The sequence below is a fragment of the Cricetulus griseus genome, chromosome X (genome assembly GCF_003668045.3).
Source record: "Cricetulus griseus strain 17A/GY chromosome X, alternate assembly CriGri-PICRH-1.0, whole genome shotgun sequence".
In the NCBI taxonomy this organism is placed as follows: Eukaryota; Metazoa; Chordata; class Mammalia; order Rodentia; family Cricetidae; genus Cricetulus; species Cricetulus griseus.
The window spans coordinates 53,602,537-53,622,124 of record NC_048604.1 but is presented as its reverse complement, the minus strand read 5'-3'; the positions used below and the strand labels follow the sequence as shown (position 1 = coordinate 53,622,124).

At 36.4% G+C, this 19,588-nt stretch overlaps 1 protein-coding gene across 6 annotated transcripts in view; it reads left to right on the top strand.

The window, feature by feature from the left end:
* LOC100754537 (protocadherin-11 X-linked) overlaps positions 1-15,772 on the top strand; it is a 474,898-nt gene extending 459,126 nt beyond the window's left edge. For 5 of the 6 annotated variants that reach the window (XM_035450271.1, XM_035450270.1, XM_035450269.1 and 2 more), the window contains one exon: positions 15,156-15,772. In XM_035450271.1, coding sequence (XP_035306162.1) covers positions 15,156-15,772 — 617 coding nt within the window. The remainder of the gene's footprint in view (positions 1-15,155) is intronic. The other variant, XM_035450272.1, reaches the window with a different exon arrangement.
* The last annotated feature ends 3,816 nt before the right edge of the window (positions 15,773-19,588 follow it).

Sequence of the window (19,588 nt, the reverse complement as noted above, 5' to 3'; positions counted from 1 at the left end):
TAATTCTTTCTCCACTTCTGCAGGACTCTCCAAGTTCCAACTAATGTTTGCCTATGGGTCTCTGCATCTGTTTCCTACAGTTGCTGGATGAACCCTCTCTGATGTCACCAGGGCTAGCCACAAATCTATTTGCAGAGCAGAATATAAGGAATCTTTTCCTTTAATTTTCATTTTTCTGTCAGTTATCCCAGGTCTTTAGGCTATCTTGCTTCTGGGTTCTGGTCCTCCAGACAGTATCAGCAGTGGTTGGTCTTTCATGTCATGGGTCACAAGCTAGAACAGTTATTGCTTGGTAACTCCCACAACTTCTTTACCTGTAGACAGAAACAATTGTAGGTTGAATGTTTTGTGTCCAGGTTGGTGTCCCAGTTTTTCCACTAAAAGTCTTGTCTGGTTACAGTAGATGGAGAGTTCAAGCTGCTTATCCTCCACTGCTAGGAGTCTTAGCTAGGCTCACTTTCATAGATTCCTGGGAGTTTCCATTACACTAGTTTTCTAGCTTGTCCCTGAGATATCCCCTAATTCTAGGTGTCTCTACTATTACTCTCTTATTCCATCCCCCTATCTGATGTATCCTGTTCCCATCACATCCACCCTCTATATCTATTCTGTTTTCCCTTCCTAGAGATATTCATATACTACCACCACCACCACCACCACCACCACCACCACCCTTGAGCCTTCCTTATTATTTACCTTCTTTCTGTATGTGAACTCTAGAATGAGTATCCTTTACTTTACAGCTGATATGCATTTGGAAGTTACTCTGGTTCTCATCCTGTTCCAACAGTCCAGTTTCTCTCCTGCCCACTTATTCCCACTGCCACTTATGACATAAAATATTCACTCTGAGGCTTAATATTAATTATAATTGCTTGGACAATGTCGGGGCTTCTTACTGACTAGCTCTATATATCAATTAACCAAGTTTTACTAATCTGTGTATCACCACATGGCTGTGGCTTACAGGTAAGGTTCTGGCATGTTACTCCTTTGGCAGCTACATGGTACCTCCATGACTCTGCCTTCTTTCTCTCTGCATCTTTGTTTAGATTTCCACCTGGCTCTATTCTGCCTGACCATTGGTCAAAAGAGCTTTATTCACCAACCAATAAAAGCAACATATATTAAAAGCATACAGAAGGACATTCCACACTACGAATAACCACTAATAACTGAATATATTCCATATTTTTATTTTTGGGTCTGGCTTTGTTCACTCAGGATGATCTTTTCAAGTTCCATTCATTTGCCTGAAAATTTCATGCTGCCATTATTTTTATCAAATGAGTAATATTCTATTGTGTAAATTTACCACATTTTCTTTGTCCATTCTTCGGTTCATGGACATCTAGATTCTTTCCAGGTTTTGGCTATTATGAATAAAGCTGCTAGGAATATAGTTAAACAAGAGTGCTTGACATATGGTGGAATATCTTTTGGGCATATGGCCAGGAGTGGTATAACTAGGTCTTGAGGCAGTTGTTTCCCCATTTTCTGAGAAACTGCCATATTCATTTAAAGTAGCTGTATAAGTATGTACCTACAAATGCAATGGAGAATGTTCCCCTTGTTCCACATCCTCTCCAGTATAAGCTGAAAATATTGTTTTTTTTTTCTTAGCCATTCTGACCAGTATATGGTGGAATCTCAGAGTCATTTTAATTTGCATTTCCCCGAAGGCTAAAGATATTGAAAATTTCTTCAAGTACTTCTTGGTCATTTGAATTTCCTCTGTTTAAAATTTTCTGTTTAGATCTGTACCATATTTTTAAATTGTATTATTTGTTGTTTTGACATTTAGTTTCTTGGTTTCTTTTTTGTTGTTTATGTTTTGTCTTTTTAATTTAAATTAGAAATAAGATTGTTTTACATGTCAATCTCAGTTCCCTCTCCCTCCCCTCCTCCCCAGTCCCCCACCCAACCCTTATTTTATCCCCTTTCTACTCCACAGGGAGGGTGAGCCCTTCCATAGGGATCTTCAAAATCTGTCATATCATTTGGAGCAGGGCCTAGACCCTCCCCTTGTATGTAGGCTGAGAGAGTATCCCTCTATCTGGAATGGGCTCCCAAATCCATTTGTATTCTAGGGATAAATACAGATCCACTACAAGAGGCTCCATAGATTGCCTAGGCTTCCTAACTGACACCCATGTTCAGGGTGTCTGGGTTGGTCTTATGGGGTTTCCCAGCTATCAGTCTGGGGTCCATGAGCTCCCCCTAGTTTCTTCTTTTCTTATATATTTTGTATATATTCAGTTGGTGAATATCTTTTGCCATACTGTTAGCTGCCATTTTGTCATATTGATGGTATCCTTTACCTTACAAAAGTTCTTATGCTATGTAAAGTTCCATTTAATAGTTATTGGTCTTAATGCCTGTGCTATTGGTATTCTGCTCAGGAAACTGTCTCTTGTGAAAATGCACTCAAAGCTTGACCCCAGTTTCTCTTTTAGTACCTTCAGAGTATCTGGTTTCATGTTGAGATCTTGAGTTTTATGCAGGGTAATAGTTATGGATCATTTTGCATTCTTCTACATCAGAATATCCAGTTTGTCCCATACCATTTGTTGAAGATCCTTTCTTTTTTGCCATTGTATAATTCTGGCTTCTTTATAAAAACACCACGTGTTTACAGGTGTGTGGGTTTATGTCTGGGACTTTGACTGGATTCCATTGATCAACGCGTCTGTTTTTATGCCAGTAACAAGTGGTTTTCATTACTAAAGCTCTGTAGAAAAGTATAAAGTCACAGATGGTGAAACCTAAATAAGTTCTTGTATTCTGTTGAATTGTTTTAGTTATCCAGGTTTATGTTTGTTTGTTTTTCCACATGAGTTTGAGTATTGTTCTTTCAAGGTCTGTAAGGAATTGTGTAGAAATTTTGATGGCAGTTGTGTTGAATTGGTACATTGCTTTTGGTAGAATGGCCATTTTTATTATGTTAGTCATACTTATCCATGAAGGTGAGAAATTTTCTATCTTCTAATATCTTCTTCAATTTCTTTCTTCAAAGACATGAAGATTTTTGTCATAAAAGCCTTTCAGTTGTTTGGTTAGATTTACTTCAAGGTATTTTACATTATTTGTGGGTATTGTTAAGGGTGTTTTCTCCATGATTTCTTTTTCATCCTGTTTGTCATTTGTATATAGGTATTTTTAGTGAATCTTGTATCCAGCCACTTTTATGATGGTGTTTATCAGCTGTATGAGTTCCCTGGTAGAACTTTTCAGATAGCTTATTTATTCTATCATATGATCTACAAATTAAATGTGTTGATGTCTTCCTTTCCAGTTTGTATCCTCTTGATCTCCTTTAAGTGTATTATTGCTGTAGCTTGCATTCCAACTACTAAATTAAATACATATGCAGATAGTGGGAAATCTTTTCTTGTTCCTGATATTAGTAGAATTGATTTGGTGTTTTCTCAATTTAATTTGATGTTGGATATAGCCTTTCTGTAAATGACCTTTATTATGTTTAAGTATGTGCCTTGTATCCCTGATGTCTCCAAAACTTTTATCCCACGAAGGGGTGCTGGATTTTGTCAAAGGCTTTTTCAGCAGGCAATGAGATGGTTATATGATTTGTTTTCTTTCAGATTGTTTATATGGTTGGATTACACTGACAGATTTTCATGTTGAAACATCACTTTTGGATGAAGCCTACTTGATCATGGTGGATAATATTTTTGAGATGTTTTTGAATTCAGTCTCCAATATTTGATTATTTTCACATCAATATTCATGAGGGAAATTAGTCTGTAATTCCATTTCTCTGTTGAATCTTTGAGTGATATGAGTATCAGGATGACTGTAGCCTCACAAAATAATCTCAACATTTTCTTTCTGTTTCTATTTTGTAGAACAATTTGAGTATTGTTATTAGACCTTCTTTGAAGTACTGGTAGAATTCTGTGTTACGCCATATGGACTTGGGCTTCATTTTGTTGTTGTTTGTTTGGAGCATTTTAATGACTGTTTCTGTTTCCCTGGGGGTTATAGGTCTATTTCCATTTTTGTATGATCTTAATTTAACTTTGGTAAGTGGTTTCTACACAAGTTTGTAGAATATGGGTGCTTGTGGTGGGGCCCCGGTTGGGGGCCCTACCCTGCCTGGGGAGTGGTGGGTGGATGGGGTGGGGGGTAGGTTGGAGGTGGGGGAGAAGGAATGGGGGTAAGGGGAGGGAGAGGGAGAGGGGAATTACATGTGAAACAAGCCTGTTCCCTAACTTGATTTAATAATAAAAAAAAATTCTAATTGGGACTGACCCAAAAACAAAATAAAATGTAATATTTTATAAAAAAAAAGAATATGGGTGCTTGAAATATGACTTATTGATTCTTTGGATTTCCTCAATGTCTGTTTTTATGCCACCCTTTCATTTCTGATTTTGTTAATTTGGGTATTTTTTCTCTGTCTTTTCCTTAGTTTAGATAAAGGTTTGTCTATCTTCCTGATTTTCTTGAAGAATAAACTCTTTGTTTCTTTGATTATTTGTATTGTTCTTTATTTGTATTTGATTGATCTCAGCAATCAGTTTGATTACTTCCTGTCATCTATTCCTCTAGGATGTGATTGTATGTATTTTGTTTCTTATTTTCATATGCTCCCGAATATTTTTTCTTTTTTATTTAAATTAGAAACAAATGTGTTTTGTTTGTTTTCTTTTCTAAAGTTTTCAGGTGTGCTGCAAAGTTAATGCATTAAATCTCTGCAATTTCCTTATGGAGGTACTTACTGTTGTAAACTTTCTTCTTAGCATTGCTTCCATTGTTTCCCACAAGTTTGGGTATATTATGCATTCACTTCTACTGAATTTTAGGAAGTCTTTAATTTATTTATTTTCTTCTTTGCACAGTCATTCAGTAGAGATTTGATCAGTTTCCACGAGTTTGTAAGCATTTTGTTATTTCTGTTGTTGAGATCTAGTTTTCGTCCTAGGTGGTCTGATAGACATCAGAGATTATTACAATTTTCCTGTTTCTCTTGAGACTTGCTTTGTGACCTGAGTATGTGGTCAGTTTTGGAGAATGTTGTGAGGTACTGAGAAGAAAGTATATTCTTTTGGGTGTGGGTGAAATATTCTGTAGAAAACAATTAGGTCCATTTGGTTCATAATGTCTGTTAGCTCCACTATTTCTCCATTTAGTTTTTATGTGTATGACCTGTACATTGGTTAGGGTAGAGTATTAAAGTCTTCCAATTTCAACGTGTGAGGGTTAATATGTGATATAAACTTTTGTAGTGTTTTCTTTATAAACGTGGGTGGTATTCTTGCCAGAGTGGCCTGTGGTTGAGTAGACGGTGTCAGACAAGTTGGATGCTAGAATTCTGAAGTCTGATGTGGCCTCTGGAATAGTCTGCTGTCTCCTGTGATTCTGGGTGCTGATGTGGCCATCAATATTGAAATTTTTAATTAAAATATGATAAAACTTTCTTCGACTTTTGTCTCTCTAGCCTCTTCTAAGACCAATGACTCTAACCCCTTGATAACCTACTACTACTACTATTATTATATTGTTCTTATTACAATATATATATATATATATATATATATATATATATACAAATATATTAATGTAAACTACTGACTCCATTTTTGTTGTTTGTATATTTAATTTATATACGGTTTTAAGATTACCACTTTAAATTGAATATCATAACCTATTAGGGAGCTCATCCCCAGGACAAGCTAACTCTTCTAAGTAGCTAATTAGTTGTCTGTCTAAATAGTTAACTGTATGTGTCTAATTTACACAGTCATTTTTATGAAATGATGTTTCACAGTAGACATTCTGGTGTTCTAACTCTTAAAAACTTAATGACCCCTGTTTAGAGATATAGGTGTAGGAGCTTTAAAGTAGATGTATTTGGATTCCAAACAGGTCTTTAATCTCTACATTGTATACATTCGTGGTTTTGGGGGATGACCTACATGTTCCATGAATAAGAAGTTTGTTTGGTCAGGAATGATAGCTACAATTACCTGTGAGTGTCAGTTTAAGATACATAATGTAATTAAGGAATATACTATATTAGTAAAGTAATGGTAGTAGATTCCCTCCCAACATCTATGACCTCACTAGCCCAAGAAAAGTTGGCTATGTTTTCAGTACCAGGCATAATTTCCCTTCTGTTGAATGTACTTCATCTTCGTTAAGATAGCTCTTAGTAACCAGAAATATTTGAGTGCCACTAATTACAGCTTTATGAATATCTTTTACTGTTGGTCATTGTTTTGTTTCATAAGTGTTGCAGCTAGATAGGACTATTGATTGCTTCCCTTCCATGGCAGCTTACATTGTAATTTCCTGTACCACAAAAGATTGTGTGTGTGTGTGTGTGTGTGTGTGTGTGTGTGTGTGTGATCCCAGTTTCATTTAGTATTGGTGTGATAAAATGTCTGAAAGAAAACACATTAAGGAAGAAACTATTTACTCCTGATATGAGCTTACAACTGATAAAGAAAAAGAAATTAACTTATCAGGAACTGAGGCCACCTCCTAGGTTAAGAGAAGAAAATAATAAATTAAATCATAAATGCTGTTGCTGTTTGATTTCTCCATTCACATACATTTCAGTATCCAAACCCAGGGAATAGTTCTGTCAGGTCCTAAAATAGGATGACATGCATAAAATCTAACCTAATATAGATAATTCAAGATTGCTTTAGATAAGAAATTTTTACCAACTAATTTTAGAAGGAAAAATTACAGAGCTATAAGAAAAAGCCAAGAGTTTTATTTATTTAAATTAAAATCAAGCTTGTTTTACATGTCAATCCAATTCCTATCCCCTTTCTGCTCCATGGGGAGGGAGAGGCCTTCCATGAGGGATCTAAAAAGTCTGTAATATCATTTGAAACAGGGCCTAGGCCCTCCCCCATGTGTGGTGGCTGCCAGAGTATCTCTCTAGGTGGAATGGACTCCAAAATCCATTTGTATACTAGGGATAAATGCTTATCCATTTCCAGAGGCCCCAGAGATTTCCCAGGCATCCTAACTGACACCCACATTCAGGGGGTCTGGAACAGTCCTATGACGGTTTCCTAGCTATCAATGTCATGAGCTCCCCCTTGTTCAGGTCAGCTGTTTCTGTGGATTTCTCCAGCCTGGTCTTGACACCTGTGCTCATCACTCCTACTTCTGTGCAACTAGATTCCATAGTTCAGCATAGTGTTTAGCTGTGGGTGTCTGCTTCTGCTTCCATTAGCTACTGGATGAAGGCTCTAGGATGGCATATAAGTTAGTCATCCATCTTATTTTAGGGGAAGGACATTTAAGGTAGCCTCTCCACTATTGCTTAGATTGTTATCTGGGGTCATCCTTTTAGATTTCTGGACATTTCCCCAGTGCCAGATTTCTCTTTAAACCTATTTCTCTTTAAACCTCCCTCTATTGTGCTATCTCTTTTTCTTGCTGTCCCCATTCTTCCCCTGACTTAACCTTCCTGCTTCCTCATGTCCCCTCTCCCCTCCTCTTTTCCCCTCTCTTTCTCCTTACTCCCTCTACCATCCCCCCATGCTCCCAATTTGTACAAGAGATATTATCCCTTTCCCCTTATCCATGGGACCACGTATGTCTCTCTTAAGGTTCACCTTATTTCATAGCTTCAAAGGTGGTGTAGATTGTAAGCTGGTAATCCTTTGCTCTATGTCTAATATCTATATATGAGGGAGTACATACAACTTCTGTCTCTTTGTGACTGAGTTACCACACTCAGAATGGTTTATTCTAGTTCAATCCATTTAACTTCGAATTTCAAGTTTCCATTGTTATTTTCTGCTGAGTAGTATAAGTGCACCATATTTTCTTTATCCCTTTTTTGATTGAGGGGCATCTAGGTTGCTTCCAGATTCTGGCTATTACAAACAATGCTGCTATGAACATAGTTGAACAGATGTCCTTGTTGTATGAATGTGCATCTTTTGGATACCTGCCTAAAAGTTGACTTGCTGGATATTGTGGTGGACATATTCCCATTTTCCTGAGAAACCACCATAATGATTTCCAAAGTGGTTGTACTAGTTTGCACTCCCCGCAGCAGTGGAGGAGTTTTCCCCTTTCTCCACTCCTCTCTATCATGAACTGTCATGATTTTTAATTTTAGCCATTCTGACAGGAGCAAGATGTTATCTCAAAGTTGTTTCGATTTGCATTTCCTGGATGTCTAAGTATGTTGAGCTGTTTCTTAAGTGTCTTTCAGCCACTTTAGATTCTTTTATTGAGAATTCTCTATGTAGTTCTGTACCAGGAATTTTAATTGGATTATTTCTTGTTTTGGAGACTAGCTTCTTGAGTTCTTTGTATATTTTGGAAATCAGCCTTCTGTCAGATGTGGGGTTGGTGAGGTTGGTGGATATCATTTTTTTCCAAAACAGTCTATTATACTATTATTATTTATTTATTTATGTCTCTATGTATTTACGATTCTTTTTTCTTTTTTATTTGAATTAGAAACAAGATTGTTTTACATGTCAATCCCAGCTCCAACTCCCTCCTCTCCTCCCCTTCCCCCCCACATAAAACCCTACCTATCACATATCCTTTCTGCTCCCCAGGGAGGGTGAGGCCTTCCATAGGGGGTCATCAGAGTCTATCATATCTTTTGGGATAGGGCCTCGGCCCAGCCCCCTGTGTCTTGGTTCAGGGAGTATCCCTGTATGTGGGATGGGCTTCCAAAGTCCACACCTATGCTAGGGATAAGTACTAAACTACTACAGGAGGTACAATAGATTTCTGAGGTCTCCTCACTGAAACCCATGTTCCTGGGGTCTGGATCAGTCCAATTCTGATGTCCCAGCTATCAGTCTGGGGACCAAGAGCTCCCAGTTGTGCAGGTCATTTTTCTGTGTGTTTCACCATCCTAGTCTGAACCCCACTGCCCATCACTCGTTCTTCTCTAAAACTGGATTCCAGTTCAGTTCAGTGATTAGTTGTGGGTGTCTGCTTCTACTTCCACCAGCTGCTGGATGAGGGCTATCGGGTGGCATATAAGTCAGTCATCAATCTCATTATCAAGGGAGGGCATTTAAGGTCGCCTCTCTGTTGCTTAGATTGTTAGTTAGTTTCATCTTTGTAGATATCCAGACTTTTCCCTAGTGCCTGATTTCTCTGTAAACCTAAAATGTCTCCCTCTATTATTTTATCTCCTTTCTTGTTTTCTTCTATTCTTCCCCCATCCAAACTTTCTGCTCCCTCATATCCTCCTCACCCCTCCTCTTCTCCCCTTTTCATTCACTTAGCTCCCTTCCCCCTCCTCCCTTGCTGCCAATTTGCTCAGGGGATCTTGACCCTTTCCCCTTCATCAGGGGGCCATGTATGTCTCTCTTGGGTCCTCCTTGTTTACTAGCTTCTCTGGCAGTGTGGATTGTAGGCTGGTATTCCTTTATTCTATGTCTAAAATCCACATATGAGTGAGTACATACCACATTTGTCTTTTTGTGATTGGCTTACCTCACTCAAAATGGTTTCTTCTAGTTCCATCAATTTTCCTGCAAATTTCACGATCTATTTTTTTTCTGCTGAGTAGTACACCATTGTGTAAATGTACCAAATTTTAATTCATCCATATATCAGTTGAGGGGCATCTAGGTTCCTTCTATATTCTGGCTATTACAAATAGTGCTTTTATTAACATCGGGGAACAGATGTCCTTGATGTATTAATGTGCTTCCTTTGGGTATATGCCTAAGTGTGGAATTGCTGGATCTTGTGGTAGATTGGTTCCCATTTTCCTGAGTAGTTGCCATAGTGATTTCCAAAGTGTCTGTACAAGCTGGCACACCCATCAGCAGTAGAGAAGTGTTCCCCTTTTTCCACATCCTCTCCAGCATAAACTATCATCGGTGTTTTTTATTTTAGCCATTCTAACAGGAATAAGATGGTATTTCAGAGTTGTTTGATTTGCATTTCCTTTATGGCTAAGGATGTTGAACACTTTCTTATGTGCCTTTCAGTCATTTTAGATTCCTCTATTGAGAATTGTCTATTTAGTTCTGTACCCCACTTTTTAATTGGATTGTTTGTTGTTTTGGAGACTCACTTCTTGAGTTCTTTGTATATTTTGGAAATCAGCCGTTGTCAGATGTGGGGTTGGTGAATATCTTTTCCCAGTCTGTGGGCTGCCATTTTTGTCTTACTGACTGTGTCCTTAGCGTTACGATAAATCTTTCCGCCAAAAGCTGCTGAGCCCCACCACAACATGTGCACTCTACGCCAGGTGCCCACCTGTGTTTGTGCCCCAATTAATGCACAGAGAGACTTGTATTAGGTACAATGCTGCTTGTATTAGGTACAATGACTAGAATTCTCATCTGTTAGTGCAGTGTTAATTATCATAAATCTATATATTTTATAAGACTTATAGAGGATGCCTTCTGCTGGCCACTCCCTTGCCAGTGGATCACATTTCGCCACTGGAGCAGGAGAAGAGGGGAAAAGGGATACTTCCTGCTTCTCCCTTCTTAAATATCAGTCTCCTTGCTATGTCACTTCCTGCCTAGAATACCACTTCTCTACTACATTTCCCAGAGTCCTCTTTGACTCCTAGTCCTGTCTAACTTTCTGTCTCATTGGCCAAACAAGTACTTTATTCAATAATCAATAAGATGAACATACACAGTACATTTCCCATCATCTCATCTTTTCTTTCTAAATAAAAAGAAGGGTATCTTATCTTTCATAATAACTGAAGAAAACTATAACCATAACTATCTGTCTTCAACTGTATCAAAGACCACAGAAGGATAATATATAAACTATAGAATTGACAGTAACCCAAAGTTCCTCTGTAACGTTGGGGCATCCATCTTCAGCCTATAGGCCATAGTGTGTCTGGCACACTCCTTCATTTCAACAGTATCCTTCTGTATTGTCTTGTTTTGTCATTTTCTTGTGGGTCCTGCATGTCTAGTTTATACAGCAACTAACAGTCCAGGCAAGAGCAGTTTCTTGCCCAAATGGCTAATCTTGCCATGTTGAAAGCAAACTCCATAACAAGTTTCTTCGATGCCCATCCTCCTTTCTGACGTAATTGGTATGCCAGGAGCAGTTGTGTCTCACTGCAAGAGACGAACCCTAAACCATTTAAATGCCAAATTTCTATAGGTCTTTGAAAGGTTTAAAGAATACCTATCCATCTCAAATACTTCTCTGTATATACAGAAAACCAAACTAACCTAACTATAAGTTCTGAGTATTATAGGTAACTATATAACCTGTATTTAATTATGCATATCATTTTAAGCTTCTCAGTTTCAGGAGGTCCCATTTGTCAATTGTTGATCTCAGTGTCTTTACTACTGGTGTAATGTTCAGGAAGCTGTCTCCTGTACCAATTAATTCAAGGGTATTTCCCACTTTGTCTTCTAATAAGTTCAGTGGGGCTGGATTTATGTTCAGGTCTTTGATCCATTTGGACTTAAGTTTTGTGCAGGGTGATAGACATGGATCTATCTGCAGTCTTCTATATACCAGCATCCAGTTATGCCAGCACCATTTGTTGAAGATGCTTTCTTTATTCCATCATATAAATTTAGCTTCTTAGTCAAAAATCAACTGTTCATAGGTGTGTGGTTTAATATCTGGGTTTTCAACTCTATTCCATTGGTCTACCTGTCTATTTTTGTACCAATACCAAGCTGTTTTCAGGACTATAGCTCTGTAATACAGGTTGAAGTCAGGGATAGTGATGCCTCCAGAAGTTCCTTTATTGTACAGGGTTGTTTCGGCTATCCTGGGTCTTTTGTTTTTCCATATAAACTTGAGAATTGTTCTTTCAAGTTCTGTGAAGAATTGTGTTGGGATTTTGATGGGGATTGCATTGAATCTGTAGATTGCTTTTGGCAAGATTGCCATTTTTACTATGTTTATCCTACCTATACAACAACATGGGAGATCCTTCTATTTGCTAGTATCTTCTTTAATTTCCTTCTTTAGATGCTCAAAATTCTTATGGTACAGGTCTTTCACTTTTTTGGTTAGTGTTACCCCAAGGTATTTTATCTTGTTTGTGGCAATTGTAAAATGTGATGTCTCTCTGATTTCTTTTTCCATGGATGTATCAGCCCTCTCTCAGATGTGGGGTTGTGGAATATCTTTCCCATTCTGTTGGCTGCCATTTTTCCTTGTTGACTGTGTCATTTGCCTTACAGAAACTTCTGAGTTTCAGGAGGTACCAGTTATTAATTGTCGATCTCAGTGTCTGTGCTCTTTGTGCTATGTTCAGGAAGTAGTCTCCCATACTGTGGCATCCACCCTTGACCAGCAAGAACGACGCCACACCAAGGAATCTTCTTCAACACAGTTTAATCGGGAACCTCTTTGCTTTACAGTGTATAATGGTGGCGGCCCCGGGTCGAGGGAGACGGGGCCTGATATAGTCTACATCTACCAATCACCTAACCCTACGTGGTGCGCCAGGATTGGTTGTCTCCAAGCAGAATTAAGAGGATACATGACCTTTCTCAAATTAGGAGTTGTTTACCACAGAGAGCGCTCGCCGTCGGGCTGGCGGAGGGCGGAAACCGGCGCCATCTTTTGGGTGTGGTATTCTGCAGCTCCCTACACCATACCAATTCGTTCAAGGGCACCTCTCACTTTCTCTTCTAAGAGGTTCAGTGTGGCTGGATTTATATTGAGGTCTTTGATGCATTTGATCTATCTGCAGTCTTCTACATGCCAACATCCAGTTATGCCAGCTGTTAACCAATGATTTTCATGTAATAATATTATCCATCATAATTTATAATGAAAGAAGAGTATTCCTAGATAAAGAAAAACAGAAATAGCAATATGAATCAATAAATACTTTTGTTCAGAGAGAGAGTGTGTGTGTCCCAAGACTATAATTTGGGTCCATTTTACAAAATGTTATAAGAATGACAGAAATATACTTCCTAGCTTTACTCATTTAAAAATACAGAATATGTAAATGTTAATCTCATGATCTTGTACTACAGGGTTCTCTTAATGAGAAAGAAATGCTCTCTCTCTCTCTCTCTCTCTATATATATATATATATATATATATATATATATATATAATCTCCAGTATTAATACGAGCCAGTTATTTTTTATATCCCATTCATTTGAATTCACTGAATTTCATTTCATAACTCCTTCAATAATTACAGGAACTAGCATCTTTATGCTAATATTTGCCATATAGCCTTAAAGCAGGGTCGGGTTTTTTTGTGCTCCCCTTCATACAACATTCTAGCTAGCTGTTTGAAGAGCTTCTGGATATTTACTTACTTCTACTTCCCATCTTCCCAGATGAAACCTGGGATCATATAAATGCATGTCCTTGCAAAGGTACTTGGTTTCTGGGTATTCAAACTTAAGTCTTCACATTTGCATGTCAAATGTTTCCTACTGAGCTATATCTTCAGCCCTTGAGTCCCTATTTTTTTAAATTTCAAAATAATTCATTTGCAGAAAAAACATAAATGCTGGTATACAGCAAGCACACATGTAGAGAAAGACAAAATGCATAGGAAGTTATCAGTGAAAATATGTGCCATTAATTTTTTTCCTGAAGTTATTAATAAGTAACTCTTTTAATCTAATTAAATTCATCTTGTGACTAGTATTTATTATAAATATTTCTGTCACATTTACTAGTAGATGTAACAAAAATAATAAGTAAGAAGATATTAAAGTTATATTTAAAAATCCAAATTCTTTAATCTTACTTCATTTTCTCAGTATTACATATAGACACAAACCCACAAATAAAAGCATCATTCCACCTTAAGGCTCTAACTTGTTAGAAAATCTGTGAGGAAATCTTAGTATCTTATAAAACTCGGAGTTAGAGATTTTGTTACACACTTTGCAAATAAAACAATTTCATTGTCCTTTAATAAAACTATATAATAGAATTTCTGGTTCTTATACATGTGATTAATCGGTTTAGTATTCTCTACTGTTCTGAAAATTATGTTTTAAATATGATCCCTATATTGAAAATAGCTCATATTCTGGCAAAATGTTTCAGTCAGTAAAGTCACTTGCCAGTGCCATATGAGGAACTGGATTTAGGTTACCATACATACATGGAAAGGCACATATGCACAAACACACACAAAACAAACCAATAACAAAGTAAAACAGGAAGAAAATGAAGAAAGTAACAAATTGCTATGCATGCCGCAATCTCCAGTATGGACTGGTGGAAAGGATACAGGTGATCTCAAACATTCACTGGACAGCCAGACCAGGAGAAACTTTAAGAGAGACCCTGTCAAGACATTAAGGTGGAGAGTCATAGATGAAGAAACTCTTGCTCTGGCATAGGAACGAATGATTGCAGGCCCACTCACACACATATGTTCATACATTACACCCATACCTTCTTCAGACATATTTCGTACACAAAGAACACAACATGCACCAAAAATAATTAATAAAAATTAACGTTAAAATATCCCAAAGAGAAAATTTACAAAGACAGCATGTATATTGCGTCTAGTACTATTTCATTACAACTATTTTGAAATATAGCCAGCTAGAAATGAATTATAAAGCATTAATTTTCTCAATATTTGGTGAACTTCCATTGCTACATTCAATATTTCCATACTAAGAAACTCATAATATATAGTTCTATAAACTCTGTAAACTGTTTCATGAACATAATTATGATAGGTATAGCATCAGTAATAGAGTTTCCATCTGCTGGCCCTGTTAGACCCAAGGCCTAGAAATGACTGATCAGGTAATCATTTCAACAATTGTATCCTTTCCATAAGGTTATAGAATTAGACCTGCACATGTTGTAAACTTGTATTTCTAGCTTCTTTGACTCAGGAGACACCCTTGTACTTTTATTTCTTTTCTACTGTGTTTTCTCATCCTTTATTCCTTCAAATTAATAGTCAAAAAAGTGATTTGCTAATAAGTTCATTCTGTTGTTTATCTCTTCATTTCTTACAGTGCCTTTTGTGGAAGAAATACAATATGTAATTATATAAATGAATTCTATATGTGACTTTGGGAATATTTCCTGATAAATTGGGCACTAATTATAAACCCACTGGAAATTTCCAATGTACTCAGACTACTAAAGTTTTAAATTTATATTACTTGTTTCATGTCAGTGATAATAAAAATCATTTAATTTTCTTTTGTTTTCTTCACCCTGACAGCTGCAGAAATAACAGTGCAGCCAACTGTGGAAGAAGCCTCTGACAACTGTACTCAAGAATGCCTCATTTTGGGCCACTCCGATTCCTGCTGGATGCCAGCTGCTCTGAACCATCCTACCCCTCCACAGATACAGACCACTGCTCTCTGCCACAGCCCACCCAGGGCATACAAATCTGGTCGTCGCTACAGTCCTCCAGTGACACAGACCATCGCTATCTGCCACAGCCCCCCTGTGACCCAGGTTATTGCACTGTGCCATAGCCCACCACCAGTACAGGCATCTTCTTTCCACCACAGTCCTCCTTTATCACCACCAGCACAGGCCGCTGCAGTCTGTTACAGCCCGCCTCTGGCACAGGCTGTGGCAATTCACCGAAGTCCCCCTCTGCCCCAGGGTGATACAATCCATCACAATCAGGGTGCTGGAGTTGATGGACTGCATACCATCGATGAGGGAGTACAGGGTAGACCAAGAGCTCAGTTTTACACCACGGTTGAAAGAATTCATTCTGATGATGACTCAATTAAAGTTATTCCACTGACCACCTTTACTTCAGGCAAAAAGGCCAGGTCCTCAAGGGTTGATTCTCCTATCATAGAAGAGCATCCCTTGTAAAGCTTATCTGGATATTTCACATTTTCAAAAGAGATGTATATTCAAAGACTAACATTCCATTTTAACAAATATTCCAAAAGAGAGGTTTGTAAATAGCTCTGTAAATAGAACAGATACCAGAATAAGACTAGAGCTAGACCCTTAGTCAAAAATGATGAAAATAAAATTAGGATTCATTTGATTTGGACTGTAAATTTTCAAAAGAAGTAATTTGAAAATTTATATCCCTCTGTACAGAAAGACTTATCATGACAGATATTAATATCTAGTGTGCAATATTTCTGGTGTACTTTACTGAATTTTTATTCTTTTATCATCATGTGCAATATTGCTAATTTCTTCCAGTCTGATTTTTTGTGGAATCAGTATATACTTATTTATTGGTAAATAGACAAAGATATTTCCAAGCTCCCTTTAGTTTATCTAATCATTTTTCTGATAAAATTAGATGGCATAAGTACTATAGCATTTTTGTTTGGTTTTTCTTCATGTCTCTAGTTTCTTATTGTCCATATTTCTACCTTCAAAAATGTATAGTATGTGGTGTAAATAAGATCTTTTACAGTTTTGTCTCTATTACTTTTTATGTTTTCTACCTTTATTTCAAGAATATATTGATATAATTTGTATATAAATTTTTCCAAAAGAACATATAAAAGCTGTATAGATGTAGGTTTAAACCTATTTCTCTACTCTTTAGTAGAGTTCGAGACACGGAAGTGCAATAGCTATGCCCATATTAGGCAAAAGTTAGCCAAATGGGCCTGTACTTTTATATAAATATACTTTTGTAGTGTGCTGTAAAGTACATCAGAAATACATTTTGTCTGTCATGGTAAGCCTAAATCCCATTACAAATTCAGTATTTATCATCTGAAGTTTGTATATAAGAACCACAAGGAAGGTAGATATGCTCAGTGCATTATTAACTTAGAGCTATAAATGCAATGTACTATTTTCTAAAGATGATTGGGGTGATTGAAATATTGAGTTGACAGCTTAATGGCTGTTACTGAAAAATGCTCAGTGAAAAGAACAAACAAATAAAATTGTATATAAAACCCCATATTAAGTACATAAGACTAAGGGATTTTTATCAGTCTAGCTCAATTTACTGAAGAAAACTACTGAAAACAAGACGAATTTCAGGAAAGAACTTTTCAAGAGACTTAATTCTTAACCTATCAATTATACTACAGCACAGAACTTTAGGGATATTTGCAGACGGAGAAACACAGATCATGACTACTTCTTGGGGTGGATATGAAATACCCCAGTAACACACACTGAACGACGAAATCTCACATATGAGACAAATGCATCATAAGCAAAGAATACAACACTATCTGTAGGAAACATTAGTTTCCATTTGTTGCCTATACTTTAGTTTCTGTTTTTGTCTACTTACCTGCCGTTGTCCTCTGTAGGCACATTTCACAAATTAAGAGAACATCACAAATATAATTTCTTCCCGTAACAAAATCAATAAGATGTATTGTTTCTGTCTTGTAATAAGCAAAGAATCAATTAATGTTTGGGTTGGGGGGTACTGAATATTTCCTGTTGATTAAATTAGATGTAGACTTTGTGATGTGTAACTTGATGATGTGTAATTTATGATTAAACTGTGTGTAAATGTTGTATTATAAACTGTGGTTAAATGTATTATTTCATTAGTAATGGTTTCCATTGAACATTGATAAAAGTTTTCATTCGTGTGCCCGGCAGGTTAAGTAGAGTTTTGAGAATATATTGTTCCTCTTGCGTAGTTAATTAGATTGTATATCATTTGATGTATAGATTATCTCCTTAACTTTTAACAAGAGTCTAATTAGTGAAATTTCAAATTAATTGGTAATATTCCTTTTGCCTTCATTGTATTTGTTAGTGTTTCCAGGGATTTTGAAGCATACTGGTTTTCCAGATGCACAAAACCCTCAAAAGATTGATGGTGTTTGAAACTTTATTGAAATAAGATCATGTACATGTATTGATATTGTTGTTGCTATTGTTATTAATGAAGATTCTTAATCTGGGAAAGATAAAGAAACCCAGAATGACAAAATCAGTGCTTCCAGTAGAGTTAGACTGCTGTTTTTCCTCTCAATATACACGTACCAAAAAAGAAAAAGAAAAAAGAAAAACACTCAAACCACAATTATGTGAGAAATTTTAAGTATTTTTACCTTTTTCTTTCTAGTACATTTATATTCATACACATATACACAAATTTGAAAGGAAATAAAAATAGTGGTAAATTTTATTAAATAATACATCAGAAATCTGAATTTTATTTGGCTAATGGAACTATGAAATCTGAATGAGACTTAATGAACTACTAGGGAAGCTCTTATATCCTTATGTTTAATAATTTGTCAAGTTAATACCTTTCCTAGAAATATAGGAATGAACAGATATGCTTTTGTTGCCCTTTCTAAATCTGGTTTTATAATCAGACTTAGACAGTGTTTAGGAAATTAAATGACTGGGCACTCTCTTCTGGTTTTGTACCAGAGAGCAATTGCATGGAAGCAGGCTCAGATAGCCAAAGAGGCAAGGGGTGTGAGCCCAGTTATTCTCCCCTTTGCATTCTCTTTCTTAGCTTCCACTAGGTATAGCCTTGGAAACCTGGAACTTCCATGGCTTCAGATTTGATGAGGTCATTCTCATCACATTACAAATTATTTAAATGGATAGGCAGAGCTATAGGTTGACAAGGCTCACAAGTGGTTCTGTTGAAAAGTAACATGTCATCCAAGAACTGCAAAACGTCTAAGTTTACCTTCAGTCAAAAAATGTTTCCCTCAAAAAAGAAAAAAAATTGATTATATTTGAACTTAGACAGTGATTTTGTATTTTCCAAATATGTCTGCCAGACTGGTTATTCTATATTGTGGCCATATTCAGTTAAAAAGTAACTATTAATTTTCTAGCTATAGCTTTAATATACACAATTGTAACTGTATTCAAACACTATGAATTTCATGTGCTAAATACATACATATTCATTTCTCAAACTTTATCTCCAAGTTTTAACTATATTGTGCCAGTGTATTAAAACTAACTTTACATATGATACCAACAATGTAAACAATTTAGAGAGTACATTTTATGTAGTCTCATGTAGTAATTTAACATTTTATTTTTAGTTATGCAAATTTGGTTAGAAAAATATTGTTAAATGATGAGTGCTATTGTGCATTGGTGACAGTATGAAAAGATTTTGCCTTCTAAAACTAATGTTTTTCATACGTTTTCATTAAAGCAGTAAAATACTAGGCCAAATAGATCCTAAATTGGGCAGTCTTTAAAATACAATCATGTCATGTTCAAAAAGATCACTTTCAGTCCTGAATAAGTTAAATAACATTACCCCTGTGCATATACTTCATCAGTTTTCTTCAATTATTTTATTAAGGATGGATGTGGATAGATCTAATATACATTCATGGAAGTATGATTTCTTTATGCTCTTCTGATTTATAATTTATTGTTGTTATGCTTTGTGGGTTTTTTCATTCATTTTTTTGTAAAACAAACCTTAGTTACATTGAAGTGAAAAATTTCTCACAAATGTAGGGTATTATTTTTGCTATTTCCAAATGGCCCAATTGATCTGGATACTATGGGAGTAAAAGAGCTGACTATATTTGGACAGACACCTTTTTTGTATCATATGCCAATTAACACACTAGAGGATCTTATGCAGAGACTTTAAAATATTCATCCACAGGAGCTTTCTTACACTAATGTTACACCACCCATGTGCTTTTCATAAATATGATTGTTAATAGTATTGCAAGTTGACAATAGTAG